Raw genomic sequence first — 27,987 nt, 5'->3', positions numbered from 1 at the left:
TAGTTGACGCCATAACTGCTGGACATACTCGTTCTGGACAGAATAAATTTACATTCTCCACATTGATGTGCGTTCCCACATGCACTTTACATTTGAAACAGGTGGAAGACCAAAATATAATTGAGACCATGGAATATGTACAGCCAAACCCGTGACTGATCCAGTAAGTTTAACATGAAGTGACGCCCGCTAACCTGAAATCCCAGCAGGGAACACATTTGCAACTAGATGATAGTAAACGAGCAGCCGCTGCAGCAGCAGCAGACATAGAAAGGAAGGGAATCAATCCCGTCGCTCGCCACTGCTCCCGGGCGCAGGCCTGGACACGGTTACAGGCCCCTTGACAATGACCTTCTCCTCCACCCACCTTGCAAACCTCACACTGGGGATATCAACCGCCCGCCAGAACAGGTCTCCTGCCCACAGGGCAATGGGCAAACAGATCATCCACCCTAGGAGGTACGCAAGTCCGGCCTGGAAGTTCGTCGCCCGGCCGGTGATGGCCCACAGCCGAGGCATGATGGCGTATCCCAGCCCGTGAAGGATGGGGCCGTGCACGATATAGAAGGCGAAGGAGATCTGGCCGAGGTACTGGGAGAGGCGGTTGGTGAAGAGACGTTGGATCTCCGGGGAGTGGTTGATGCTGGCAACGATGAGGATGGCGCCAATGGTTTGCGGGAAGCGGTGCGGTTCGGGGTAGGTTTTGGGAGTGATCTTCCATGTCCACATGTAGAACGGGGTCCATTTGTAGCCGGTATTCGGGGTAGAGCCCAGGTAGAGGCCGATGATGAAGAGGGCAAACCAGATATTGCGATAAGGGATCTGGCGGGTGGAGAGGCGGGAGAGAACAGGGTAGTGGTAGGAACGGGATTTGGCAGGGAGAAAGCGGCGGAGTTGAGGTTTGGGATCGTCATCAATGGTTGCGGTTGTGGTCGTGCTCGAGGATGTGCCGGCAGGGATGGGACGTTGTTCCCAGGTGCCGTGAATGAGGTCGGCCTCTGCGAGGAGCATGCCAGACAGGAAAAGCACGACATCCCAGCGGCCAAACCGCATGCAGAACCAGATGAGACCGCTGACGAGACTGATACGGATGGGAGTCCCAAGGCGCGAGGTGCCCAAGATGGTGAGGAAAAGGACGATGGAGCTGCGGAATTCGACAGGAATAGTCCACAGGTGCGGGTTGTAATTGTTGTAGTAGAGAGACCAGTTGAAGGGGTCCATTAGTTGTGCGAGTGTCGAGTAGCCATCCCAGAACTGCTTGGTGAAGGAGCGCATGATGGGTGGATGCTGCTCATTAGTGCCCAGGATCGTGTGACCCTCAACCAGGACGCGCCGGGACGGGTGGAAGGCTCCCAAGCGCACGGCTAGAAAGACAAGAGTGATCCCAACAAATGACGGGATATAAAGGCGCAAGGCTCGTCGAAATGTAGCCGAGGCGAGGGTGGTGAAGGTCTGTTCCCAGGCGCGACTGCGAATCAGCTTGAGCGGCTTGTAGGAGAGGACGTAGCCAGAGATAACGAAGAAGATGGCCACCATGATATGGCCTGAGACGAGCATGTGCAGTATCGGCAACTGCCAGAGCGCAAAATTCTCCCCATTGAACCCCCATCCCAATGCGACTTTCCAAGTGTAAGTGAAGAGGAAGTGGAAATTGAACACGAGCAGACAGGCCCAGCCGCGCAGTCCATCCAGGGCCGCGATGGCGTGCGGCTTAGTAGCCGGTCGGGGCGTTCCTCCCACGTATTGTTGTAGGTAACTTGGGGTGATTATTATGGCCACTTTGGTGCAGAAAGCTTCTGCCATGTCCGTAAACTGACCGAGGTATTCCTGAAGGCTATCATTGTAGTTGCTGCTACTGAAGCTGCTGCTCATCGACGAGTAACGATGATCGGCTGCTCTGGAGGATGATTCAAGATCGTGAAGAGGGACATCGTGGACGGGGAGAGGCGAGGCGAGGCCCTTGTCGATCAACGACATGATGGGTTGTATTGTAGTGTGGGAAATCGACTCGCTATGGGTGGATAAGGGTGAAATTATTGAGCAATGGCGATGCGTTCGTTACGGTGGGGGTTAAGAGAAGAGGGAGATGACGCGCGGCTTCATGGGAGGAGGAACGGAGGACGATGCAGCAAGAGGAACATGCTAGAGGGATGTCGCACAGTCGTTAGTATCGAGTAGTCCCACATTTACCACAGCACTAAGCATACAGAGGACATACCTGGATTGGGGGGGGAGGAGGGAGGGTTGAAGCTGCAATTAAGAGGCAAGAGGGAGGAGAAGAATGGAGAAGAATGGAGAAGGATGGATAAGGAGAGATAAGGAGGGAGGGAAAGAGAGAGACGAAGATGGAGGAGGAGGAGGAGGAGGAGGAGGAGGAGGAGGAGGAGGAAGCCGAGGAGAGAAAAGGGAAGGCGGAGGAGGAAACTTTACCTGAATGGAAGTTGAATTGCCGCATTTGAGGCCAGCTTAACTGTCAACTGAAATCGGCTGCATTGAAGAGCCAATGCAATGAAAAGTGTAAGAAGCACAAAAAAAAATAGAAAAATAATTAAAATAAAATCAAATCATGGAAGACAGATCAATTCTAGCTCCACTATTGCTAATGTACATACTTAGAGACATCCAAGATGTTCCTGCAGCCAGAAAATGGCCAACCCTCCCCCTGCCTCTCTTGCTTGCTCTTCTTATACTTCCTCCGCGTAGCTTAACTCGAACTTCTTTTGCTTCCTTCTTTCGCTTCTTCTCTTTATCCTCCCTCACTGTTTCTTCGACCACCCAACACATCCCCCCCATTTCATACCCTTCGACTCGGATTACTTCCTTTACATTTACTACTATTTTTCCACCCTATCGCGCTTATCTCCTCTCCCGATACCATCCCCTCGAAAAGTCGTTGTCTGCGTCTACCTCCATGTCCGGATTCGTTCTTCGACTTTCTTTAGCCTCCACTTCAGCTTCATCCTTCGCGCCCTCTTCACCTATTACTTTGGTCTTTCAACAATCTTAAACATCACGCAGATACTACAACAGCGCCTGAATCCCCTTACGCAACTCCTGGATACCGCCTCGTCGCACTCTGTCCCTCCTCGTCTCTCCAAGCACGCGCCCGCCATGGATTTGCGCTCGATGTTGAACAGTGACACTGCTGGCAATGCCAACAATCCTCCACCGGAACCCCAGCAATCGCCATCGGCGCAAACCACACGAAAGCCATCCGATGCAGTCTACAGCCCGCACGAACAGGTCCCCGCCGCGGCGCCCGCTTCCTCCGCCTCCTATCCGGCCGGTTTCCCCGGAGGATCAATGCAGCGGCCTCATGTTTCTCCCGAACGCTCTTCCTCCTACGGCTCGCTGCAGTCTCCTTATCAACATCAACCTACCTCTGGTCGCTCGGCTGGCTCGCAAGCTGCTCGAGGTCAGAGCCCACAACCAGGCCACTACGGTTCTTCGCGTGATTCCTCCTTCAATCCCCCTCAGCAGCGCTCGCAATCCATTCAATCGGTGTTGTCCCATGACACGCCCATGACTCACGCATCTCACCCCAAAGAAAGTCCTTCAACCGCCGGCATTGCGCCTGGATATGCCTCCCAGCAATTTTCACCGCCAGGACCCGGATCTCTGCCTGGTACTCCCCGCGGGTCAACTGCTGCCTATGCTCAACCATCACCGTCCTCAGCTGCGCGCCCACCGTCTTCAGGCCAAGACACGCGCTCAAACCGCGCCTCCAGCCCCTGGGTCGGCCAGGAGGCATCGATGCAAATGTCACCCACTGCGATGCCCCGTTTGTCGCGTCCCCGAGACCAGACCCCGCGGCCGTACCCTGGTACCATTGACCGACGCGGCTCAGAAGACAGTGTGAGTCCCAAGACCACGCGGGCGCCCAGCTATCCAGATTCGGCCGTACCCACCCAGACCACCCCTCGCGAGAATGGAATGGCCGTTGCAGAGGCGCATGGTTACTCCAGTCCACATGAGCCTCCGAAACGGAAGCGTCGTCGCTTCGATGCACCCCCGATCTATGCCATGCGGCCGGAACGCACAAAGGGTCGCGGCCCTATCATCCCGAATCCCCTTCCTCCCATTCCCAAGCACACCCGCGATAGTCCGGACAATTCCTGGAATTTGCGACAGCGGGCTGCTTCGGCTGCTCAGGGTCCCGCACACGCCGCTGCCGTACCCGTATCCATTAAAGCTTCAAACGATACCCCGCCCAGCAAGACGACGGCTCCGCCCCCCCGTGCGCCTTCCGCTGCGGCCGAGCCGCAACAGCCTGGGAGTTTGGGACCGTGGGAGCCATCCATCACCGGGGAATTTCCTTCCGAGGACATCACAAGGCTTGTGTGCGACTTTCTCTTTAGGCATGTCGTGGTCCGCAACGACGCCATCGCAGCTCCAGCGGGAGCAGCGGCAGCCGGGTCGGCGCCCATCGTTGAGGTGGAGGCCAAACTGGGCCAGCTCATTGACATGGACCGCGGAGATCGGGTTCAGCTGCCCATTCTGTCCGAGACAGTCATGAACAAACAGTTCCCACGCTTTCGCACGGCGTTTGAAAGCAGCATGACAGTGGTACGTGATCCTCTTTTCCCGCGGTTATTTATCACACCACTAACATGCTAGGCTAGGCCCAACATCAAGCGATGAACAATTTCCTCAATGAAGCCGTCAAAAGATCCCTGGATCAGGCCGACCGACCGCGCATCCCCATTTCATATGCCCACAAGAAAGAGTGCGACACTTTCTATGAGGTATCCCCGAATGAACTGCCTCCAGTGATCCGACAAAACCTGAACCCGCGCCACAAGCCCAAGGTCCGCGTGACCGTGGACCAAAGAACCAACGAGGTCCTCGCCAAGATTGTCAAATGCCGCATCGCCGACCTGGACATCCACAGCCCGCAAACATGCGTCGACTGGCGCATCAGCGTCAACCTCGAAATGAACTACGACGGCGACGTGAGCCAGCTCACTGTGGTCGATCCGGCGCGAGGTCGCGGAGGGGATCGCAACAAAGACCGGATGAGCTACCGCCATCTCGCCTACCAGATCGATCTCACCCAGGTGGCCAAATCTGATGTACGTCCCGTTTTCCCCTCTATATTCCCCGGCCCCACTGGCCCCTTGACTAACTATGTCCGCAATTAGTCCGCAAAAGGCGAGTTTGAGCATGAACTCGAGGTCGAAGTCTCGGCGGCCGAAATCCGTCGCCAGGGCCAGATGGCCATCAATCAGGAGCCCCATCAGTACGAGGACCTCGTCAAGGGGTTCCTGGATAACGTCCGTGTTCTGGCCCGTCAAGTGCCTCCTTGACTTAACTACCTCCATTGACATTTCTTCCTTTTCGCGTATTCCCCCTTTCATCTCTGACTTCTCGCCCTTTTCTCCCTTCCTCGGTCGGTCACAAAGTCCCCCCGTCATCTGATGTGCGTATAACGAACCTACACATTTGCATCCGGAACTTCTTGATCCCCCGTGTTTCTGTTTCACAGAGTCGAAGACGAGAGTTTTACATTACTTTCTGATGGAAATGAACATGCGTGTATTATTCTTCTTTATAGCAACCTTGTTTTTTTTGGGTTTGTTCGGGTCGGCCTTCTCTTTTTTTTTTCCCTGTCCAATGTATACCAGATGTATCATATATAGCTTCCTTCCCCTTCACCATTTCTCTTTTTTTTACCCTCGGGGTTTCTATCTTTGCCTACCTGCCTACCTTGACTTAGACTACTGCCTTTTTGTGTCGCAAAAACGAGGGAAAATCGTTGATTGACTGGATGATTTGAGACAAGCTCCTTGGTTTTCTTTTTCTTACTTCGTAGCTGTGTGGTACGTCTACGTATTAGATTATAGCAAGGTGACAAGACTCAAACCAAGAATCAGGTGAAGTGAGAGTGAAATAGGATGAAAATTTGGGGGGGTTGGAAATAGACAAGATAGAATTATACAGATGATACAAAAGGTTATGCAAGTCTGCGACGATATTTGTTTAACCCAGAAGCCGCGCGCGCAAACACAAAGAACAAAGAGGAGCCAGCAGCAGCAATAACAACGACACCCGAATTGGAAGAAAACAATTCCAGCAAAAGCAAATCAGTGTGTGGAGTTTTCGGCGGTCAGGGAAGTAAAGTTATACGCAATGATAATGCTACCTGTCCATCGTCCATCGCATGTAAGGAAGAAAAAAGAATAAAAGCAGTAGAGAACAGGACAGCCCTCCGTCAGATGGTCTGGAGCAACGGCTTTTTCGGCGATCTATATTTTCCCGGGAAGATGTTTCTTTGCGCCTAGATTTAATGGCCCTTCGTTGATTTGGTTTGTGGGGATTAGTGAGGAATTCATGAGAAGCGTGAAGAGTAAAGGCTTCAAGGGCTGGGCGTTCCCTCTTCGTAGCGTGGTCCTCCGTCGTCACCGTCGTAGCCTGCACCAGGAGTAGCGGCTGCTCCGGCGGGGGTCGGTGCGTCGTAGGGACGGCTGTGACTACCCGCGCCGTCGAACGCGGCGGGGGTGGGAGCATCGTATTCTCCTCGTTTCGAGATTCCACCAGGGGTGGGTGCATTGAAGGCGCCGGGCGTCGGGGCACTGTCAGCCCAGCCACCGGGGGTGGGTGCCGACGCTCCAGGCGTGGGGGCACTGCCGTAGGCGCCAGGAGTAGGGGCGGAATAGTTGCCTCCGGGTGTCGGGGCGTCGTAGCCCTTGTTGCCATTGCTGGCGGATGCTCCTCCCCAGGCAGGTGTCCTGCCACCGGCATTGGCACCGGCACCGCCCCAGGCCGGGGTGCGCGAGCCGGCGGCGAAGGCGTCAAAGTCACTGTTGCCAGACCCACCGTAGGGAGTGCGGGCACCGGCATTCCAGGCGGGTGTACGTGAACCAAAGCCTCCGGCTCCTCCGTAGGCGGTGCGACTACCATCATAGGGGTTAGAGGTGCGGGAGCCGTCTTGTTTCCAAGCAGGCGTGCGCGCGCTGCTTACGCCACCCCATGCAGGAGCTGCGAGAAAGAACAGTCAGTATGTGTACAGGGCAAGGAATGTTGAAATTGACACTTACTTCGAGCGGATGCGGCACCACCCCAGGCCGGTGTCCTAGAAGAATCACCCATACCCATCGGAGTCCGACCACCCTGCCATGCCGACTGGGAAGCAGCGGGCCCGCCGTTGGGAATGCGTCCACCACCCCGTCCCCGGCCCATCTCGATTGTCTGGCCAGTGATCGGGTCCTTGACAACCAGAAGCTCCTTGTCGATCGTGACCAGCTTGTTCTTGGAATGCAGTTCCACGCGGGCCTGCAAATCCGACGAGTCCTTGACAATACCGACCAAGCCCTTGTACGGTCCCTTTCGAACCTGAACAGTCTTGCCAATCATCCTGTCCCGTCCAAAGCTTCGCTGAGGCGGTCCCATCATACCGCCAGGAGCTCCGTTCCTCATTAGCGCCGGGTTCATCTTTGTCAAATCGGGTCCGGTGGCCCGTCCTCCTTTAGCCGACACAGTGACGACGTTTGTCGTACGCACAACAACAATACCAGAGTTCTCAGCCTGCGCTTTGTTATGCAGGAAGAGGAACGAACGGTAGATATGGAGGATCACGCCGCTGCGCTGCTCCCCAGACACCTCCCGTACTGTGTCTCCGAGACGGATCTCGGCACCATTGCGATCCGTGGCCACTGCATCTCGACGCGGCGTGATCTTGTTCGTGACATGTGTGGGAAGGATGGTACGGATGGATCCGTTTTGATCCAGAACTCGGAGAGACTCGCGATCAACTTTGACAATGCAGGCGACAGTAGCGGCACTGTATAGCTAGTTAGTCATGATTTGAGCAGTCGCCAAGAGATAAACTCACTCTAACTGAACCAAGTCGTGTACGTCAAACATGCCGAGTTTACCGTCCACGCCAGTCTCCGCAGATAGACGCAAGTCCTTGCTAAAGACTGTGATCTCTTGCATACTCATGTCGCTGAGCAGCGTCACCGTGTCATCCTTCACCTGTACAACCATACCCAGCTCGTCCTGATATCTGCTGCCTCCAATTACCTTGACATGGTCACCTTCTCTGAACCGTTTGCGAAGAGTCTTGACCGGTGCTTCGATGGTCTGTCCTGCCAAATCACCCTGCGTGACCACCAAAGTCACAATTTCACCACGTGTGGAGGTGGTGCGTCCGATCAACCCTTGCTGTTCGCCCCGGTAGACCTCGACAGGATCTCCAGGGAGATATGATTCTTCTGCAGTCTGGTTCTTCAACGTTTCGGCCAAAGAAGCCAGATCCAAATTCGAAGTGCCGTCGTCTGCACCCCGAGCGAACATAGTAACCTCTTCCAGTCGAGGATTCACATTCTTTGTGATGAGGTGCTGGACCTTCATGTCCTTGATCAAGAAGCCCTCGCTGTAGGTCTCACCCAAGTAATTCCATGACTTGCCACCCAAGCCAGACGTCGCAGAAAGGTACTTGGCGTGCTTCTTCTTGGCTTCAGCCTCGCTGAAGGCACGTTGAGGGGGACGAGCCACCGCTGGGTTCATGCCAGGACGCTTCCGCTTAGGATCGATGGCAGGGGCACCAATATCTTCGTTCAGACCGTAATCCAAACGAGGAACCAAGCGTACCGTCACAGCAAGACCATTGGTCTCAACCTCCTCAATCTGCGCGAGATCGCCCTGGTATTTTCCACGCTTGATCCGAACCCAGCCTCCATGCGAAAGCTCTTCCGACTTCTGCACACGCAAGAGATCCGGCATCTCTCGTACGGGCACCAGGATCATCTTTGTCCGGGGATAGACGTTCGTCATATCCTGCAGTGCATCCATAACATCAGCCTGCCGGCGTGCCTCGACGTAGATGTATCCAGCCATCGCTCCACCTCGCTCGAAGGCGGAGATAATCTTGACCGGGTTGCGAGAGCCAGGCGGACGCTCTTCGATGCGCTTCTGAATCGAGAACACCACCTCACGCTCCTTGCCAGCCTTGCAACGAACACCCCAGATACTCGGATCATCGACACTCGGGAGAAGCAATCGCTTGGGAACAATCACGGCATCGGTGGCCGCCGCACGGTTTCGACCATAACGCTCCTTCAGCATCTGCGCCTGCTTTTCCGCATCCATACTGGCCGCCAATTCGCGCTGACGATCCAGCTGTCTGTGTCGGCGATCATCCGTCTCCACCCCAACGGGCAGTGTATCCATATCGTCGGGGTGCATTTCCCCGCCAAATTCCATGTCATCCTCCTCGTCCTCGGCCTCATCCTCATCTTCATCGACACCGGCCTCGGTATCAACGAAAGAGAGAACGCCTCCTCTCCGTCTGCGCTTCGCGGGCCGTCTCTATAAATTCGGATGGAAGCAGTTAGCCATCATACCTTCTCCAAGCCGCTGCCGGGGGGGGGGGGAAGCGATCGCCGAAATCTCTGGAGCCACTCACGGGATTTACATCGTCGTCGTCGTCCTCATCCTCCTCATCTTGATCCTCATCTTCCTCGCCCTCGTCGTCTTCATCACCTTCCTCCTCGTCTTCGTTGTCGTCCCCTTCATCGTCGTCTTCCGCATGGCCACGTCCTCTTGCATTGTCTTCACTGCCCGCGCGATACCGTGCCGTCCGTCCAGTGTGTACATCGGCGTCATCGTCGTCATCGTCGTCGTCATCCCGACGACGGTGCGTCGCCTGCCGAAAAACAAAAACCCTAGCGTCAGCCTGATCCGTCAGACACCGCCCAATTCCCAGCCTCGGTACGAACCTTCACATCCTCGTTATCTGAGTCATCCGCCGGGGCTGGGTTGAAATCGTCATCTTCCTCTTCGGAGCCGAAGTCCTGATCTATGAGGTTTCGCGACATGATCGTATTCCCAGAGGGTGATGAAAGTAGAACGGAATGCAAGTCCGGAGTTGTTAGCCTTGTCAAGTTCGAGATTGCAATGGTGTGTGAAGACGAATCTCTGAAGCGTATGTCGAGGTCGATCAGTCACGGAGGCAAGTCGGAGGAAATATTGAGCAGGGATTCCCACAAACCTCTTGTTACAGTAAAGATCTCTGATAGATCTCGGTATTAAGAATAAATGACCTTTTTGGCGAAAGTCGGGAGAAAGAGAGAAGCAAAGACCGCGCAGAGCTGGCAGTGTTGCGAGTGAGAGAGGTTTCACCTCGGGGGGGCTGCGGCGAGGCGAGTTTCCGTTGTTTCGCCGACTCCGCGAGGCGCGATCTTCTCACCCAGCTGGGTTGTTGAGTAGCAGGAGATGAGGATGAAAAGTGAATTTATATCGCACTAGAATTAGAGTTCCAGGCACCAGCTGCGATCGAAACGGGACACCGAAGGAGAGAAGAGAGATGGTAAGTGTTGGGTTAAATGGGAAGAGAAGAGAAAGAAAGGTGGATTGGATGGATGGATGGATGATTGATGCGGGCAAATGTCATTTTCGGTTCTTCCGCCCCGCCGGACCGCCTTCCTTTCACTCCACGGCACTGGCCTCTTCCTCTCCCTCCTGCAATTGGCAATTCGATTTCTTTCATTCTATTTGCGTGACTTATTGGCTCTACTGAATGATTCATTGTTCAGCTCATTCAGAAACTATTACCGCCTTTTGCACTCTAATTGAAAGGACTTTTGACATCTCTTGGCGGCCTTTCTGGTCCCACCTCGAGAAGGTCTACAGCACCATAGACTAGACAGCTCAGCCATCATTCATTGACTTTGCGATATGCTAAGATATTCAGTCCTCCAGGCCAGTTTCTGCGTGATATGTTACAGGACGCTCAGCAAAATAGTCATATATACTCCAGCAAAAAGAATTACTTGATTTCAAGACCAGTACCCAATCCCTACAATTTCAGCCCGAAGAGCTGATGCACACGCAGACTCTGGCGCATGCTAAGATCCAGCATGATCTCCTCACTACCACCCGGGATGGCATAGGCTCGGACATCGCGGTAAAGCCGCTCGACCTTTCCACCTTGGCCACCCCGGCTGTAGCTGAGACCGCCGAAGATTTGGCTAGCCTCGCGCGCACAGAATTCATATGTGGTCGTTGCCTGTGCCTTCAGCCCGGCAATAGCACCTCCCAGTTTGAGCATGGCTTCCGTCTCATCCATCGATTGGCATTGGTAGATGATGTTCTCCAGCCAGTTGTACGTCGCCTCGATTTGACGGGCCATGTGTGCCAGCTTCATTCTGATGACCGGATGGTCAATGAGCTTCTTACCGAAGGTCTTGCGCTTGTGCGCATACTTCATGGACTCCTCATAGCAGACACGAGCGAACCGCACACACTGGATCACAATGCCAATACGTTCATGGTTGAAGTTGGTCATAATCACTATGGGTAGGGTTAGATCCTTCAAGGAAAGAGCACAAGTGGCGTCCAATGCGTCAGGCACTTACCCTTAAAACCTTGGTTCTCCTTTCCAATGAGATTCTCCACCGGCACCTTCACATCCTCATACGTGATATAGGTGGTACCACTGCTCCAGACACCCTGGCAATCCATGCGCCGGGTGCTGACACCGCCCTGCTCTCTCTCAATGAGCAGCACACTGATGCCGTTCATGCCTGGTCCACCGGTGCGAACGGCGGTCGTGAAGTAGTCACTCCAGATACCGTTGGTGATCCACTTCTTCTCACCGTTCACAATGTAGTGCTTGCCATCTGGTGTCAACTTGGCCTCACAAGTGAGGTTGGCGACATCACTGCCCGCGTCAGGTTCTGTAATGGCCAAACAGATGCGCTTATCACCCGCCAAGATCCCAGGCAGAATCCTCTCCACAAGAGGCTTCTTTCCAAACTTGACCAGGGGAGGGCACCCAATACCGAAGCCACCAATCAGATTCCAAACGAAGCCGCCGCTACCAGAGCGAGACAGTTCATCTGTGAGGAGCATCTCATGGAACAGGTCCCAGTTCTCAGGGGCCACGGATTGCACCCGATTAGGGGTGTATTGCACTGGATATTTGATTCCGAGCAAGCCGGCCAGATATCCGCGCTCTCCCATCTGTTTGTAAATGCGGTCGGGGACGTTCTTGCTCTCGTCCCACTCCGTCACGTTTGGCTCGATTTCAGTATCCACCCATTGTCGGACCTCTTCGCGAAGGGCGGCATGCGTCTTGTTGAAGTACGGCGAGTGGTACTAAAGGTCCATCAGCGATAATTAGTCTAGGCCTTCACCATCTCGTGCTACGGTAGTGTGGAAGCTTGCTGGTACTTACACCGTGATACCAAGCTGGGTCTGCAAAGGGGATGAGGTCGCCAAATGGCTCCTGGGCCTCTAGCGACTTCGCGGAAACCACATCAACGGGTGCAGCTGGGGCCTTCGCAGGCTGTTGCTTGACTGGGGCGGATGCTGGGGCCGGCTCCGGTGCAGCGGCCTTCTTCGAATCCAGGGAGCCGATTTGCAGCTGGCCCTTGAACTTCTTCAAGATGCCTTCATTGTGGTATTTCCAGAACTGCTTCGATGCGTCTTTGCCGGCCACCCGTTGTAGGACTACACGTGGCGGAGGTTAGCTGCATATGTTCGGGGCGGAGTCAGGTATACACTGGAGGAGTCATACTCTTCTTGCCACCTATAGGAGTCACACAGTGGCATTAGTCTCGATGTTAGACCTATTACCGGGAGTTAGAGACTCACCTGGGTGCTCTTCCTGGAATTTGGTCAGATCGTACACATCCTCATCGATCACAACCCACAAGTTATCCGGTTTGCTATGCGAGGCGACGTCGTCTTTGGTGAATGTCTTGGCCATTTTGTACGGAAAGCAAGAAGACGAAAGGAGCCTGTGTGGGTATCTTCAGTAGGTATAGTTGGGTATGAATACGGCGCTCCTTAAGTCGCACTGCGTTGTACAGTGGAGTGGGGTGGGGAGGCAACAGTGGGGTCCGATATCCGGGGTAAGAATGTAAGACAAGAGAGGGAAAGGGAGAATCAAGGATCCTGGGGTAAATGAGAAAGAAGAAGGGGGAAAATGAAAGAGAAGCGGGTCGAAGTCGATATAAGAAAGGGCCAGCTGAAAAGCAGGCTGGTAGGCCGGCAGGTTGGTTCAGTTCAGCTTTGATCACGGAGGCCTTACCCCATGCAACAAGCCCCCTGGTCAATGAGATGGGGCTGCTGGTAAATAGGAAAGTCCAATAATAATCATAGGAATAAGAATAATGGACAGTGGATACAATGAAACAGAGTCACGATCGGCGACCGAGAACAATTCCCTCGGAGTAATCATCTACAAAATGGGAGGGGAGGAAGTAGTTTAGTTCAAGAAATGGCTTTCACATGTCGGGCCCGACTGACTTCATCACTGCCTGCCCACCAGTGGGCATGTACTAGGTCCACGGTATGTACAGTAGAAGCTCTAAAGCAGCTCACGTGGACCACGCCTCGGCCAGTCCGGGATGTGTATTGCTCTTGCTCCGATTGGCTTCCCCAGCTTCATGGCACGTGCGGGGCTTTACTGCAAGGAGAAACAGCCGAGGCAGGCCCCCCGGGGCCGCCGCCTGCTTGCAAAATCCCCAAGTCAGTGGATCAGATGAGATCATGCATCATGCTACTTGCTAGTGGCTAACCTTCCTCCACTACTGCTGGCATGTGAACAGGAGCAAAATCAGAAAGAGAATAGTTACTCCGTAGACATATTGGTAATCCAGGGTGAACCAGAGGAAGAACCCTCTGTGAGCAGTAAGTAGTTCCTGCTGGGCTGAAAAGATCGCGACTGCCACCTATTCAGTATCACCTCGTATACTAATAGACAACAACTGCTGTACAGCCAACGTAGTATCGACCATAAAAAATGATGTCGTCAGTTTCGCAATCCACAACTGATACTACGACCGTCCTCAGAAGTATCGGAATATGTTTATTCAATTCACATAGGGCATAACTTCCATAATTAACCTAGAAATACAACCAGCCAGAGAGATCTATCAGGGCGACCGGGAGCTTTACTCTTCGACTCCGTCACTCTCATATTCAAACTCATCCGGTACAGGCGCTTCCTCACCGTCCTCTTCGTCTTCATCCACCGCTGTCAACACGCCGGCGGCAGCCAGGGCTCCCGCGTTGGATCCGGATTCAGCCCCCAGACCCCGGCCACCACCGCGCTGGGGTGTCTGGAAACCGGCCGCGCCCATCGCGGCCTGCAGACGGTCTTGTAGTGTCTCTGCTGCCGCAACCTGCTTGACCTCCTTGCTAGCTTTCATTTCGATCTTCTCACGAGGCTCCTCGGGGGTCTTGTCCAACACAACCACTACACCACCGGTAGGCTGTTGTAAAATTAGCATGGGTCACATATAGAAAGGGAGGAAAGTATGCTTACCCGTTTGACGGGCTCATACCGCGGGTCCGGGAAGGTCAGATATTTCAACTGAGCTGGCAGGACACGAGACATGTTATCCAATTCATAGCCCACCTTCTCCCGCTCAGCCTTCTTCTTCTGCCCTTCACCACCCTCCTTCTCTCCATCCTTCGCCTCCTCTTCGCCCTTGGCCACTGTCTCGTCCATTTCCATCTTGTCTGCCAAAGGTTCCGATACCTTGGGTGTAGTAGGAGTCTGATCAATGTCCATGCTCTCACGTCGTTGTTGCTTCTCGCGGCGCTGAGCACGACGCTTAGCTTGGGCAGTGGTCGAAAGGACAGCAGTCTTGATCTTCTCAGGGGCCTCCTCGGTCTTCACCTGTTGCTCAGGTGGGTAATCGAAGAGGCTGGGTCTCGTGTTGCTGTGGAACTTGAACAAGGGAACTTCCAATTCATCATCCACGCCAATCACTGCGGTCGGGGTGAAGCTGAGGGACAGGAAGTGGGTGAGGGGGAACCAGTACCAGTACTGAGTGAAAACAGCAGCACCAACGATTCCGGGCATGTTGAGGTTGCCCGTTTGGGTTTGGAGGCTGATGGTGCAGTTACGGCCACCAGCATCGATGATGCCCAGAGCCACGGCGCAACCGAATTTGGCCATGGCATCTTCGTGTCTGTCCCCAATCATCTTCATCATGGTCTTGCGAAGCGTGCTCACGCGAGGATTCATGGCCTCGTTCTGTTGCACCAGGACCATAGCCAAAGCGATCAAAGCACCCTGTCTCACAAAGTCGGTCGAGTCCTTGAGCATAGGCTCAAGCAAGTCAATGGCCTCGTCCAGACCAGTACCAGCACAGGAGATACCCAATGCCATAGCAGCTCCATAACGAACGTGAGGGTTGTAGGACTCAGACAGCAGCTCTACCATGCGAGGCACACTCTGGTGCTTGCGGAACAAGATAAAGCCCAAGCTCAGAACAGCAATGCGGCGAACATCATCGTTGACATCACTGACAGCAACGTGGAGAAGCTTGCGGACAGCCTTGTTGCTACTGCTACCACAGTACGCAAGAGCGATCGTCATGATACCGCCATAACGGAGAGTGGGGTCGGGATCACCCAGAAGACCGTTGATCAGCTCGTCGGCAGCCTCTTGACGCCCGTACATGATCAGAGCCATTCCCAGAGCCAAGCCACGGACGATCTTTTCATGCTGCGTGTCATGAGCGTACTGGATCATGTCCTCAAGCACTCTCATGTTGCCGGTGCCCAGCATGACCAGACCCATGGCGAGACCGACAGCCTCGCCGTTAAGTGCAGAGTCGGTGTAGAGTACATTCCGCAAGTCTTCGTAGATAGACTCGTTGCCGGTCGCCATCCCCGCAACACCGAGACCCAAGGCGCCACCGTGCTGAACAACTTCCTCGGTGGCCTTCTTGAAGTGATCACGGATAAGATCCACAGCCATGCCGCCATGGTTAGCATAGATCAAACCTAGTGCATACAAGGAACCTCCTTGGCTGTAGACCGAGCCTGAACCTCCAACACCCGCGATGTGCTCCCGAGGCAGGTAGGGCTGCAGGAGCTTCTCACCCTGGGTCAAATTGCCCCGGTGGATAACACCCAGTGCCGCGGTAGCGGTGAACTTCGACCAATTAACAGCTTTACCCAACCATTCCAGGTTGTCTCGGAAGAACTTGTCGTGGGTAGTGCCGGCATGCATGAAAGCGTTCGAGAGCGTGACAGCAGTGTGGAAAATAGAGTTCCGCGCCTCCAAACTATCCCGGACCTTGTTCAAGATAGCGATGTCGGCCTTGTTGTTGCGGTACAGGAATTCCAAATTTAGTTGGATGGTCTTTCTACCATCGATGATAGCAAGAACGTTCTTGTAAGCCGCGCGCGCTTCAGTCGAGATCTTGGTCTGCTCGCTGTTCTCGCCAATAGATCTGGATTGGCTATCCAGCAAAGGATCCGATTCCTTGGGTTCCTCTTCAGCCTTCGACTCAGACTCCTCGCTCGCCTGTAGGGGCTCGGCAATCTCGCTGCGAACTCTCTGAAGGAACTCCTGTGTACCGTTGTCGTAGAGATCGAAGGAGATTTGGTAGGCAACGGCGAGTGATCGCGCATCACCCTTGTCGACCAATTGACGAAGGATGGCCGACGCCATTGAGTGCTCGTTCAGATACACTACACACTTGGCAATCGAGAAATAGTCGGGCGCAGGGATTTCGTTGAGGAGATCGAGGATAAGCTTAAGGATCTTTGGAGGTAAATGTTAGAATCAGTGTAAGGGAGCAATAGAGAGGAAGATATGGACATACGTCATTGCGGAAGCCACGCTCCTGCACAATTCCCATGCAGATGTCCAGCACATACTCCATAAGCTCTTCACTTCGTCGTGATTCGCCGTTCTGCTTCTTCTCGTCGTCACTAGCCCGGATAATTGTTTTCCGAAGGACATCAAGGTTCTTAGCCTCGATGGCAATTCCAATGACTTGACGATACCTCTTTTGAGTGAAGCACTGCTCAAACAAGCGATCGATGATTGCTTGCAACTGACCCTGAACTCCCCGCTTCAACACCAAGGGCGTCTCGACCTGCTTGATGCTCGCATCATCGCCACCCGGGTAGGCCGCATCCACTCCGGGCACTTCTTGTCTGGATAAGAGAGACTTGGATGGCAAGGCGGACTGTGAAAATGGTGTGATTGGGGATGTCAGGCTGGCAGAGGTGCTCGTGGCTCCTTCACCGGAGGTGGGGAATGAAGTGTTCAGGTTCGCAGGTTGGTCACCTGCTGCCGGCCGCTGGGCAGCGGAAAGCGAAACAAAGGTGTCAACACATTTGGCTGATAAATGTAAGCATTAGGTACTAGCCACTTCAGTGGTGATAGATGAGCTCAGTAGACATACCGATGATTGTTTCCTCGAATTCGCCACCACTGTCCAGCTTGAACAGCTTTCCGGCACCTAGTGCAAACACCATACTTTCGTTGTACTCCTGGAGGTGATAATACACCTTGGCGGCGACTAGAGCGGCAAGCTCGCGTTCCGGAAACGATTCATCTTCGTAAAGCGCCTCTCTAAATTCCAAGGAATCAGTCTCAGAATAAAATGAAGCAGTTCATGGTTGGAATCGAGATGGAGTTGGGAACATGGGTGCGTCCATCGAAAACGGACAATCAGGCTGACAAACGAACATTTGAGGTACGGCGTCGACGACTTCTGTCCAGAGGAGGTCGATCTGGGAGTCAAGGGTCTTCAAAGCAAAGACTCGCAACTCTGGATCAGACTCAGAAAGAAAGCCGACAAGGCCGGCGGCTGAAGCAAGTCCAACCATGTCTGAAGGGAGTGTTCTGGATTGATGGGAAATGGCAGCGCTGTCGCTAGAGGATGGGGCGACAGCTTGGAATGAGCCGTGAAGTGGTTGAGTCGGTTGAACCCAATCTGCGAATTTCAGGACTACTGAAGATCAAAAGGCGCAATGTACACGTGAAAACGAGATGGATAAAGCAAGCGGGACAGAAAGGTGGATGGTGGGAAGAGACAAGCTCGGAGTGATCAGGAAGCTTCAAGGTTCCTTTCCAGCAGCAGCAGCAGCAGCAGCAGCAGCGAGGCACACGTCAACGGGGCGGAGGGAAGCTGTCGAATGGTATTCCTGGTTTCTGCCGACCGCCCTATTTCTGTCACGTGCCCGGTGATGGCATGCGACATATGCAGCAGGTCCCTGTCCACAGGAGTGACCCTATCTTTCTCTTTATCATGTCGTGTGCAAGGAATTCGTGACTGAATCATTTCGCTCCATTGAAGAGAAATTTGAGACGGGTATTTGTACCCTGACTCCCGCCGAATTTCATCTCAATTGCTCGGTCTTCTCCAAGCCGTCATCACCCCCAAAATGTCGGCAATATTCGCGCCGAGAGCTTCCACGTACCAGCAAGACACACTCGTATACATTGACCGACAAGCCAAACAAATTGAACTCAACCTGCAGAGTTTCATCGATGCTCAAAGTGAAGGCCTTCTTGCTGGCCTGGTGGGACCGCAGTCCAATGCTACTCCCTCGACTAGTGGGAGCCATACTCCAACCTCAGCGCTGGGTAGTGTCCAGGGGCCCTCTACTGTTCCAGTGAGACAACCACCTCCCGAGAAGATTGGTCTTCGTGCGGCTCGGGAAGGCATATTCAAATCTATCTACGACTTGCTGAAGTTGAGAGAGGAGGAACATGAGCTACTGATCTCCCAGGTCGATGAACGACACGATGCACTCCAGGACATTGATGGATTTAATACCAAGCGTGCCGGCTTAAAGGCCGCAATCTCGACAATTCAAGACGATAAGGAAGGTCAGCGGACCAAAGACCTACGAGACGAAAGTCGCAAACTGGAGGAAGACATCCATGAAATGGAAACCAGACTGTCCCGAATGAAGGCTAGGCACCAAGATGTCATCCGGGAATTGTCGCAAATGGAAAACTCGGTCGACTCTAAGTTGTCCTCCTACAAAGCTTCTTTAACACTCTTGGAGTCGGACGTTCAAAGATACCTCCAAAATCCGCCTGTGAGACCTCTATCGGCCAAGTCTAGTGACGCGACGTTCTACACCCTGAACCCAAAACGACGGACCCTCGATCTCGCCCACGAACACTGGACCAAGGAGCAAGCGGACCTGCGCAGCCGAGAAATGGAAGTTAAAGCAGAGATCGAAGCGCTGGAGGCTGGTGGCGGAGTTTGGAAACAAGTAGTCGGGGAAGTTACCGGTTACGAGAAGCGGTTGAAGGCGATCATGCGCCGCTTCATCCAAAACCAGTCACAGCTTCTGGGTCCAGAGGGTACTTCACAAACCCTATCGGAAGAGGGCATTGCCCGGACTGTGCTAGAGGATTTGAGACACACATCTGAACGCGTAGAAGATCACTTAGAACTTGCGGAGAGTAAGAACTGGAAATTACTCGTTTGTTGCATCTCTGCAGAGCTCCAGGCTCTGCAAGAGGCTCGCCAACTCCTGCTGAATTTGTTCAATGTGTCCGATGCCGACGTCCGGTCGCCTGTCGATGGGCCCAGCGATGGTGAGCACGATGTCCATGCTGACCCGCTTGGGGTGGACAACCCCGAGCCTCCAGCTGATCTGTTGAGGGATACGGAGGAACACTCTCTTGATGTAGTTTCTAGGTCGTCTGGGGGTGAAGATGATGAACCAGATCCCGCTTGGCTACTCCCAGAGTCGTGACCGATATGTACACCCAGTGCCTGGTTCATTTACTTGGAAGATATTACTAGCTCCGATCAAAGTAGCTTGAAAGCCTCCGGATATCTTACATTCTAATCATGAAGCATCGTTTGCCTGCTGCTTTCAGGTGTTTGCTCTAGTTAACACAGAATTATAATCTGACATGATCCGAGTAACAAGCTAGAATTAGGACAGCAACCACTTCGCTGACTAGTCACCATGCCTATAATATTTGGACAAGCGCATTACGAAAACAATGTCACAAGGGATGATGTCTGCATGACCCCAAGCCGTCTTTTGGAGGGGCTATACTGGCAGATATATAGGTTTGTGGGCAAATATATACATATGTATTGCATGAGCCTCCTGTGACCCCGAAGTATAGCACTGGGTAAGTTACAGTTAATGTTCCTTGACGGTATTGCTGTAACTATGAAGAGAAGCTGTGCAGTACAAACTGCAGCAGCGGCTCATTGACCATCTTTTGCCTGGGTTCCGTAAACGCTTGGGCCCGACCAGCGAGCGTCCCACACAAGGTACAGTGCAGTACACTCGTACTTCCTCTTTTAATCTCCTCCCTATCAACAGGCCTGCTGATTTAATTTAAGCCAAGTAACCTGTTCCCCGCCTCCGTCCCACACACACGACTCAAGAAGTTTCCAGCATCCTAGTGATATGCCACAGATATATATGTGCTGAGGGTGGATTTGGAACTCGCCTCTGATAATGCACCTCCCCACCGCAACGCACACCTTCACTATTCCGTCCCTCCATGATGGACTCAGGCTCGACTGCCGGATCTACCATCCACAAGGACAGTTGAATCCCAGCAGTCCGTCATGTCAGCGGATACGAGGTGCGATCGTTGCACATCCGTACGCCCCTCTCGGAGGATGCTACGACGATCCGGTCGTGGCTTTTGTTGCAGGGGAGCTTCTCCGAGCTGGGTTCGTGGTGGGCACCTTCAACTTCCGGTAAGCATTGCCACCCTTTTTGTGTGTGTGTTTGTGTGTTTCTGGGATATCAGTCTCGCCGAGATGTCTCATCCATCCGTCAGCTGCTTGACAGTCCGAAACCCTTCATTAGTTCCAAACTAATATGTGTTACAGTGGCGCCGGTGGCTCTGAAGGGCGGACAAGCTGGACCGGCAGGCCTGAACTGGCCGATTACGCTTCTTTCTACGAATTCATGCTGCTCTATCTGCATCGCTTGAGAGACACACGCTCTACTTCATCGCAGAATGGCGGAAATAAGCTTGAAGCGGTGCAGCTCGTATTAGGCGGCTACTCATATGGGTCAATGATTGCATCGTCTCTGCCGCACCTAGATCTGATTGCGGATGTTGTCAGGCAAAGTAACCATGGTACTCCCATGCATGAGATCTACCAAATCGCTCGAGATCTTGTTTACTGTTCAGAGGAAGACAAGGACATTCTCGAACAACAGAAATACACGCCTCAGGAGATGAAAAAAGTCGCGGGCACCATTGAGAGAACAAGGGTCGCCTATTTACTTATCTCACCCATCTTGCCCCCAATCAACCGGTTTCTGACATTATTTGCCAAGCTGTCGCTTGACATCGGACCGTTTGAGTCGTCTCAGAGGCAGTCGATTCCTTGTCCGCAGCCAGCAGACCAGGTGTGCGCGCATGAAACACTTGCTCTCTATGGAAACCAGGATACGTTCACATCCGCACATAAGTTGCAGACTTGGTCAAAAGAGCTCAGCCAGAATCCGTCAAGTAAGTTCCAGTCGGTTGAGATCGATGGAGCAGGGCATTTTTGGATTGAGGATGGTGTCCGATCTCAGGCCAGAGACGCTATCAGGAACTGGCTATGTCGAATTCGTTAATCCCCGCGCCGTGGTCAGTAGGTAATGTGGATTACATCACAAGAGCGAATGAGTCTAGATTATCTTCCATACAATGGCCATCGGTGCATGGGGCCCGAAAGAATGAGTACTGCCAACCAGAAGTCAGTTTCACATGCGGGCCAGGGAGTCGACTATGATAAGTAAGGTAGCATGTGAAACTCTTCTGTACGCGTGACCGGCCATCCTGGTCTGGGGAGACCGACAAAATACCCAATTAAATGCAACGCAAAGTTCGGATTCGAACTCGAAAGAAAATATCAGCTTTGTCCTAAGCATATGGAGGGAGATAGGTGTGTGAGCTGGGATGGTCCTGGTATCCTCCTTATCACACTCGAGCAACCAAGTGACCGACACCACCACACCAATCACGCCAAGGCCATCGCAGCCTGCTAAGGACATTTTCTCACGATAGTGGGTAACTAACCCATCCTCGTCAGAGGTAGTTGATGCAAGGCTCCCTTGTTATTGGACCCTTGGACTTCCGATGCACGGCAACCACGGTCGCACACCTCCATGCAAGATCGCACCTTATGAAGAACCGCACCAGACGCGGATCCAGCTGGACGCGTTCATCAAACAAGCAAGAATAATTACCTCACCCCTGCGCATGGAACCCTGTTTGCAGTCTGTTGGTGTTCTACATTTTTCGCCTTCGAAAACCTCAAAGACAAGAATTATCCCTACTCAACGATGGTACAGTACATATAGACTGACAAATGTGGGGGAAGTGAGACCAGCGGGTGCTAGTATTGGAATTACTCTAATAGGATCAGGCCGGAAAGATAAACCTAGAGCATTCGAGGGAATATTTGGTGTTGGGAAAGTATCTGACTCAAAACTCCGTGCTGATGTGGGGGGCCAGAGGGGGGCAATAAGGATGAGTGGTGCATGATGGCATCAAGGCGCATTCCAGGCGAATCCGATTAGAGTTGTGTTTGTGTGGTTCAAGTTCTATTCAGCAGGTTCGTCAATCACTGCAGCATCTGACCCGATGAGGGATATTACCCATTTGACAGTTACTACTCCAGTAGGTAGGTAGCATGAGGCAGTTGCCCCTCTAGGCAAGCAACCCTCCTTCTATTCTATTCCAGAGACTGAGGGATGTCATTATGTAGGCATCATTCCGACCCGGGGCTCCATCTTTCTGTCCCCGCGTCCAGTATGAGTAAGTTAGTGAGTAGTGCAGACAGGGAGGATCGGCAGCAGCCGAAAGAGGACAGCGGGGGAGATTGAATCTCCGGCCGGCCTCGTGACGTTTAGGTTGAGTGAGACCTTGGAGAGTTTCCTCTTTTCCCCACCCATAATTCAACCCCGGGTCTCATCAGCTGCTGCTGCTGCTGACTGAGCCTTTCAATACAAGCTGTCTGCAATCATAACCCCCAGATCCCTGTCCTCACACCCTTTTTTTACTTTACTTTACTTGACTTTACTTTTCTATACCCTTCGCACTCTATGAACTGACTAGGGACTAAGTACGGAGTAGTGCCTAACAACAACTTAATTCATCCATCCATCCTAGAATCTCACAAAGTATTGCCATTCATCCATCCCAAGCTTACTATACCAATCTCACTTGACTATATCACTACAATCACTTCCACTTCCATTCTACATCACTTTACCTCCCTTTCCCGTTCCCCCCCGCATACCAAGCAAGCACTTTGTACTTTTTCGTTTATGTGTTCCTTCCTCTTCTCAACCACCCCTAGAATCATCCACAGACCTTTCCAGCCCACAATCATCGTCCCTTGTTACTCTAGCTCTGCGGACGTCTTCTTCTAAGCCTATCTCGCATGCGTCTTTCCTCATACATGGACTGATGCGGGCCCAAGTCTGTCATGTCATTACTCCACGATCCTACCGTTGTGCGCACTCAGTGCAATAGTAAATCCAAGCGTCGTCCGACTCAGGATGCGATTCGAGGCGCGAGCGGCGGGCCTCGGCGTTCTCTGCTCAAGTCCATCTCAGTCCCATCTCTGTCATCCGTTGTCAAGAGCTCTTTGACATGGGCTGGAGATACATTGAACTACCGCAGAGATGGCGTATGTGCCGAGCAATCCAAAGCGCGCATTGACATAGAAGACAGGAAACAGGTTCTTTACTTGAAAAAGCGGAATGTGAGCTACGATGTCTACTGCTGGCAATTTCTCCAGCAGAGGTAATGAAAATGAATTGGTAGCCATCTAACTAACACCTTGGTACAGGCAGTGACATATGACGAGTGGCGGATTTGTGCTAGCGAATTGGATGACCTGGAAGAGCACACCATCTGGAAGCAAATCCTCGACTCACCTGACTACGACGTCCGTCTGGTCCAAGAACGTCTTCAGCAGCTGGAAGACGCCCGCATCAGTTGTGATGTCAGCCGGATGCTGTTCCTAGTCCGTACGTCTTTGAGTCGCGACTTGGGAAACATGAGTAATGCCTCGCTTTATCGGTACTCCCACCTGGGCACGAAAGATTTGATAGACAAGTATATCACTACCGCTCTAGACACAATATCCTCGCTGGTCGAGTTATCGGGGCAGAATCGGTGTGATGGTCTAGAAACCAAGTATATACTCGATCAATTACTTGCAGCGAGACAGGCATTCGGGCGCAGCGCGTTGCTGTTCTCGGGTGGTGCGACCTTCGGTATGAACCATATCGGCGTGCTGAAAGCTCTTTACGAAGCGAAACTCTTACCTCGAATTATCTCGGGTGCTTCAGCCGGCAGCATTGTGTGCGCAGTGTTCTGCACACGGACTGAGGACGAGCTTCCGGCCCTCTTGGAATCCTATGCATATGGCGATTTTGCAGTCTTTGGCGAAGAGAGTGACTCGGATAATATACTACAGAAGACAGCCCGGTTCCTCAAGTATGGTTCATTTCTGGATATATCACATCTGGCCAAACTCATGAGAAGCTGGCTTGGCGATATAACATTTCAGGAAGCATACAATCGAACACGACGAATACTGAATATTTGTGTCTCTAGTGCGGGGGTCTACGAACTTCCCAAGTTGTTGAACTATATCACTGCTCCGAACGTGTTGATCTGGTCTGCTGTGTAAGACGTCTTTTTGCTTTTCAATCTTAACATCCTTCATGTCGACCACGAGACTAACCTCAATAGTGCTGTTTCCTGCTCAGTGCCTTTGGTCTTTTCACCATCCGAGCTCATGGCTAAAGATCCTCTGACCGGAGAGCCGGCGCCATGGCATGACTTACACAAACAATATATCGATGGATCGGTGGATGGCGACCTGCCAATGAATCGGCTTTCGGAGATGTTCAATGTCAATCATTTTATCGTCTCGCAGGTCAATCCACATGTCGTCCCATTCTTGCCGAATGACGATGGTCCACCTCAGCGTGGAAAAACGTCCTTCAATGCCCCACAGTGGCTTCATACTGCCACTCATCTGGCCAAAGACGAAATAATGTATCGCTTGACAGTTCTCTCCGAAATGGGAATTTGTCCAACAGCTTTGACGAAGACCATGTCTATTGTGAACCAAAAATATTCCGGCGATATCAATATCTATCCGAAAATACTGTATAGCAATTTCCCGGTGATGCTGAGGAACCCGACAACCGAGTTCATGCTTCAAGCATGCCTGAGTGGCGAACGTGCAACATGGCCCAAGCTCGGGCGCATTCGAAACCATTGCGCCATTGAATTGGCCTTGGATATAGCGGTACAGAAAATGCGAGCACGGGTGGCATTTTGTCCTGCCAAACTCGGCGTCCGGTCAGATAATAGTCTCAACAGCTACTCGCTCGAGTCGCTAGATAGCAGTGGTGGCCGTGGGCGCATGCTGAATAGACGAAGCTCGTACAACCATGAATTGGAACGAAGAAAGTCCGCCAAATATCACAATACCCGCCCAAACACCCCACACTTGCCGAGGTCTCGAAGCGTCTTCTTATCCGATCAATCACAGAGTATTGCCTCCGTGGTCTCTGCTTGTGAGGATCACGATCATCAGCAACGCACGCAAGAGGAGCGGGAGGACTCCTCCAATAATGGTGACGAACCTTCTTCCATGGAATCTGATACCGAGGAAGAAACACAGACTCTGTCTCCCAAACGGCCGCAGATGAGCAGCACTTGGCGAACCTGGGAGCCATGCTCTCAAGATCACCCCTATTCTTGGATGGCTCTCAAAAGTGATTCATTATCCTCACAATCGACGCCGGGTTCCTCGTCGTCCTCCGGCCAATCTGTGCGATCGCCACTTCAAGGGTTTGCCACTCGTTCTCCGGAATATGTATCGTGTGGCATGCACGAGACATCATTATCACCTTCCCGCCAACTGCTGCGAATGACACCAACGACCCATGTCAAAAACCCCAGCAGGTCCTCTTTAACACTTTGACATGAATGGATGATTGTTTCAAGGAACGCTGCACATCCTTGTCTGTGCTTTGATGTGGCAAGTGTGCTCTTTTCACGTCCTCAAGTCTTTTTGCATCACCCAGTCATTTTTGTTTATTTTGGCGCATACCTTTTCCTACGGCCTTAAGAGTGTATATGACCCGAGTCCATGAGCAGCCTAGATGTAAGGAGCCGGCGTTTAGAGTGGCAGATCATTGACTCGGCCAGATTTAGATAGCACTACCTAGCCATAGACTTGCATCAGATAAATGGAGCTTCGTGATTTGCTGACTCGACAATTTACTATTTTGAACTTCCTAGGTGAGTTGTATTTGTGCTGGCCGACCTACAATGACATGCATGATGCATACAGGATGGAGTCAATTGTGTCTTTCAAAAATAGAACAGCTTCATGGGCGCATGAAGAGGTCTCACGATTGGCTTGGACTGTACGACTAAATACCTAATTGGTAAATAGCATGCATATACTTAGTACTGGTGACCTGTACCTATGCGCCCGACACCTACTAGGTGATGGCCAGCGCTAACTTGCTGCGAATCGCTTTACTGCACAGAGCTTGGAAGCGACGCGATTTCCCCTCTTTCTGGCGCATCGCTAATTGTCTGGCGGTCCAACGATCCAATAGATGGCCCCAATCTGGGTTGCACCTGCTGCAGTGCTACTAATTAGTTGAGTTTAATATAGTACTAGGTAGATACTGCACACATGAGTACTAGCTGCCTCAGGCTAACCCCGCTCTCCACTTCCAATCTACTGGGACATCGGCGGCTAATCTCCAGCTAGTATGCTTTCCAAGCTCATCTCCATGCTAGTTACGTGCTTCTAATGTTGGAAACATACACTTCCTACTTCCTGTTTGCATAATGCAGCATCGGATGTCGCTTGTTTGCTTCTGACTTACAGCACGATGACACAAATATCCCTCCATCCTAACCGACTGCGTTCTTGTGGATAAGCTTTTATATTCACCGTCTCCCCCGGATCACAAAGGATTCACTTCTCAGCCTTGTTTGGGGTCTGTGCTTACAAGAACTGCCTGGAACGAAGATCCGATTGGGCTATCCTCACATTCTTCAGCTGTGTTCTTTAGTGTTTCTACAAGCGCTTGCCCAGAGTTCAGCTGTCCAGCTGTCCAGCTGTCCAGCCAAAGCTGACAGCCACCAACACCAACTTGAAATCCCAGTGGTGCTCGACTGCTTCCCCCAAACCCTAGCATGCGGCTTTTTCTTTGCTTTTGCTCTGGCTATTGAGGTGCTTGCTGTCTTTGACTGTTGGTTTCTTTGTTTGTTCCTGTTTCGAGGTGCCCAACAATCCAACCTTGCAACCTTGAAACACCCCTCGTGATGGCAAGCGCCGTGAAAGGTCCTCTGGGACGATTCCGAAAACACGATTCTCCCTCGCCACTTCATGAGCGATGGGGTGACGTGAGAATCACCGTTCCGACTGAGGGGTCCTGGAATCAATATGAGAATCCTCGCCAGTCCTCGCTCCGAGAAGGGACCTGCAGCACGGGCTTCGTGCCTGCCGCCATGAGTCGCAGCCACGACGATGAGACGGCTCCGTTGACAGAATATGACCATCGAATTGCCAGGCCCAGCTCATTGTCCGTCAAAGCTCTAAACCCGCGCCGACTATCTGTGCGGCTCAATCCTCGATCCAAGACCTCGAACGACTCTCCCCAGGAGAAAAACCAACAGCCCACCACCAAAGCGGAACGCAGACGGTCTCAGTTCGCCTACAGACCCATTCAGCAAGACTACCCCACCGAAATCGCTGAAAAGACAGCATTCCCAGAGCCCCGTTCTCCACGATTCAAATACATACCCGCTGGCGCTCAATTCACAGAAGAGCTTAGAGCGATCTCGCCAGAGCTTCATTCCAGCCGTCGTGCGAGCTCCTATATCCCTTACGATGAAGGCTCTCTGGAACGGCGTGCGCGGCCTCGGACCCGTTTTGACCAGCTCGAAGATGCATCCGGAGACCAAGTGTTTGAGGGGGGGCACCATCACTTTAGACAATCGCGATCTTTGGCCTCCCCGCGCCGAAGCGAGGCGAGCAGTAGCCGACGCGCCAGCGCTTCGGTGGAGAGGGGTCTCAAGCTCTCGACGTTTGACAAAAGAGCTACTCGGCTGGGGAAGTACATGACCACAGCCATGGTACCTGATCCAGACCAGCTATACGAATGACTTCAGCAACGAGACATGAACATCGACGTTCGATAATGCCCGTGACGGCCTACGGAACCGGACCGATT

The 27,987-nt window shown here is 52.6% G+C and overlaps 9 protein-coding genes across 9 annotated transcripts; 5 read left to right on the top strand and 4 right to left on the bottom strand.

The window, feature by feature from the left end:
- Positions 1-2: 2 nt before the first annotated feature.
- BO72DRAFT_449647 (acyltransferase family protein) lies at positions 3-2,345 on the bottom strand. Its single transcript, XM_040945070.1, has 2 exons — positions 2,219-2,345; positions 3-2,142 (listed from the first exon to the last, which is right to left on the bottom strand). Exon 2 carries the CDS (start codon positions 1,975-1,977, stop codon positions 283-285), a length of 1,695 nt encoding a protein of 564 aa, XP_040799675.1. The 5' UTR covers positions 1,978-2,142; positions 2,219-2,345; the 3' UTR covers positions 3-282.
- A 397-nt stretch (positions 2,346-2,742) lies between these two features.
- triA (putative mRNA capping nucleoside-triphosphatase) lies at positions 2,743-5,769 on the top strand. The gene is made up of 3 exons (XM_040942366.1): positions 2,743-4,566; positions 4,623-5,072; positions 5,142-5,769. The coding sequence occupies exons 1-3, from the start codon at positions 3,112-3,114 to the stop codon at positions 5,304-5,306; spliced, it is 2,070 nt and encodes a 689-aa protein (XP_040799674.1). The 5' UTR covers positions 2,743-3,111; the 3' UTR covers positions 5,307-5,769.
- A 586-nt stretch (positions 5,770-6,355) lies between these two features.
- On the bottom strand, positions 6,356-9,818 carry spt5 (transcription elongation factor spt5; the record flags this gene model as incomplete). Its single annotated transcript, XM_040946462.1, has 5 exons — positions 6,356-6,978; positions 7,038-7,780; positions 7,832-9,309; positions 9,407-9,646; positions 9,720-9,818. 5 exons carry the CDS (start codon positions 9,816-9,818, stop codon positions 6,356-6,358), a joined length of 3,183 nt encoding a protein of 1,060 aa, XP_040799673.1.
- A 980-nt stretch (positions 9,819-10,798) lies between these two features.
- BO72DRAFT_460290 (putative acyl-CoA dehydrogenase) lies at positions 10,799-12,712 on the bottom strand (the record flags this gene model as incomplete). The annotated part of the gene is made up of 5 exons (XM_040946461.1): positions 10,799-11,292; positions 11,358-12,099; positions 12,179-12,453; positions 12,521-12,532; positions 12,598-12,712. The coding sequence occupies 5 exons, from the start codon at positions 12,710-12,712 to the stop codon at positions 10,799-10,801; spliced, it is 1,638 nt and encodes a 545-aa protein (XP_040799672.1).
- Positions 12,713-13,803: 1,091 nt separating this feature from the next.
- On the bottom strand, positions 13,804-17,837 carry BO72DRAFT_449643 (proteasome regulatory particle base subunit RPN2). The gene is made up of 5 exons (XM_040945069.1): positions 17,450-17,837; positions 17,163-17,332; positions 16,575-17,098; positions 14,276-16,513; positions 13,804-14,222 (listed from the first exon to the last, which is right to left on the bottom strand). Exons 1-5 carry the CDS (start codon positions 17,587-17,589, stop codon positions 13,902-13,904), a joined length of 3,393 nt encoding a protein of 1,130 aa, XP_040799671.1. The 5' UTR covers positions 17,590-17,837; the 3' UTR covers positions 13,804-13,901.
- Positions 17,838-18,013: 176 nt separating this feature from the next.
- BO72DRAFT_449642 (uncharacterized protein) lies at positions 18,014-19,580 on the top strand. The gene has a single exon (XM_040945068.1). It carries the CDS (start codon positions 18,148-18,150, stop codon positions 19,477-19,479), a length of 1,332 nt encoding a protein of 443 aa, XP_040799670.1. The 5' UTR covers positions 18,014-18,147; the 3' UTR covers positions 19,480-19,580.
- A 625-nt stretch (positions 19,581-20,205) lies between these two features.
- Positions 20,206-21,330, top strand: BO72DRAFT_497929 (uncharacterized protein; the record flags this gene model as incomplete). The annotated part of the gene is made up of 2 exons (XM_040948734.1): positions 20,206-20,453; positions 20,589-21,330. 2 exons carry the CDS (start codon positions 20,206-20,208, stop codon positions 21,328-21,330), a joined length of 990 nt encoding a protein of 329 aa, XP_040799669.1.
- A 1,401-nt stretch (positions 21,331-22,731) lies between these two features.
- On the top strand, positions 22,732-25,941 carry BO72DRAFT_432731 (putative Patatin family phospholipase). Its single transcript, XM_040943176.1, has 3 exons — positions 22,732-23,468; positions 23,556-24,400; positions 24,467-25,941. Exons 1-3 carry the CDS (start codon positions 23,190-23,192, stop codon positions 25,710-25,712), a joined length of 2,370 nt encoding a protein of 789 aa, XP_040799668.1. The 5' UTR covers positions 22,732-23,189; the 3' UTR covers positions 25,713-25,941.
- Positions 25,942-27,076: 1,135 nt separating this feature from the next.
- On the top strand, positions 27,077-27,919 carry BO72DRAFT_381773 (uncharacterized protein; the record flags this gene model as incomplete). The annotated part of the gene is made up of 1 exon (XM_040941445.1): positions 27,077-27,919. One exon carries the CDS (start codon positions 27,077-27,079, stop codon positions 27,917-27,919), a length of 843 nt encoding a protein of 280 aa, XP_040799667.1.
- Between the last annotated feature and the right edge of the window lie 68 nt (positions 27,920-27,987).

This window comes from Aspergillus fijiensis (genome assembly GCF_003184825.1).
Source record: "Aspergillus fijiensis CBS 313.89 unplaced genomic scaffold BO72scaffold_35, whole genome shotgun sequence".
NCBI lineage: Eukaryota > Fungi > Ascomycota > Eurotiomycetes > Eurotiales > Aspergillaceae > Aspergillus > Aspergillus fijiensis.
This window is presented reverse-complemented; position numbering and strand designations above follow the sequence as displayed.

Coding starts and splice junctions, on each gene's coding strand:
- triA (XM_040942366.1), top strand. CDS start 3,112: ATGGATTTGCGCTCGATGTTGAACAGTGACACTGCTGGCAATGCCAAC. Junction 4,567..4,622: donor TTGAAAGCAGCATGACAGTG/GTACGTGATCCT, acceptor ATGCTAGGCTAG/GCCCAACATCAAGCGATGAA. Junction 5,073..5,141: donor CCCAGGTGGCCAAATCTGAT/GTACGTCCCGTT, acceptor GTCCGCAATTAG/TCCGCAAAAGGCGAGTTTGA.
- BO72DRAFT_449642 (XM_040945068.1), top strand. CDS start 18,148: ATGTCGGCAATATTCGCGCCGAGAGCTTCCACGTACCAGCAAGACACA.
- BO72DRAFT_432731 (XM_040943176.1), top strand. CDS start 23,190: ATGTCATTACTCCACGATCCTACCGTTGTGCGCACTCAGTGCAATAGT. Junction 23,469..23,555: donor TTTACTTGAAAAAGCGGAAT/GTGAGCTACGAT, acceptor ACCTTGGTACAG/GCAGTGACATATGACGAGTG. Junction 24,401..24,466: donor GTGTTGATCTGGTCTGCTGT/GTAAGACGTCTT, acceptor TAACCTCAATAG/TGCTGTTTCCTGCTCAGTGC.
- BO72DRAFT_449647 (XM_040945070.1), bottom strand. CDS start 1,977: ATGTCGTTGATCGACAAGGGCCTCGCCTCGCCTCTCCCCGTCCACGAT.
- BO72DRAFT_449643 (XM_040945069.1), bottom strand. CDS start 17,589: ATGGTTGGACTTGCTTCAGCCGCCGGCCTTGTCGGCTTTCTTTCTGAG. Junction 16,514..16,574: donor AGCGTGGCTTCCGCAATGAC/GTATGTCCATAT, acceptor TTACCTCCAAAG/ATCCTTAAGCTTATCCTCGA. Junction 14,223..14,275: donor GGTATGAGCCCGTCAAACGG/GTAAGCATACTT, acceptor ATTTTACAACAG/CCTACCGGTGGTGTAGTGGT.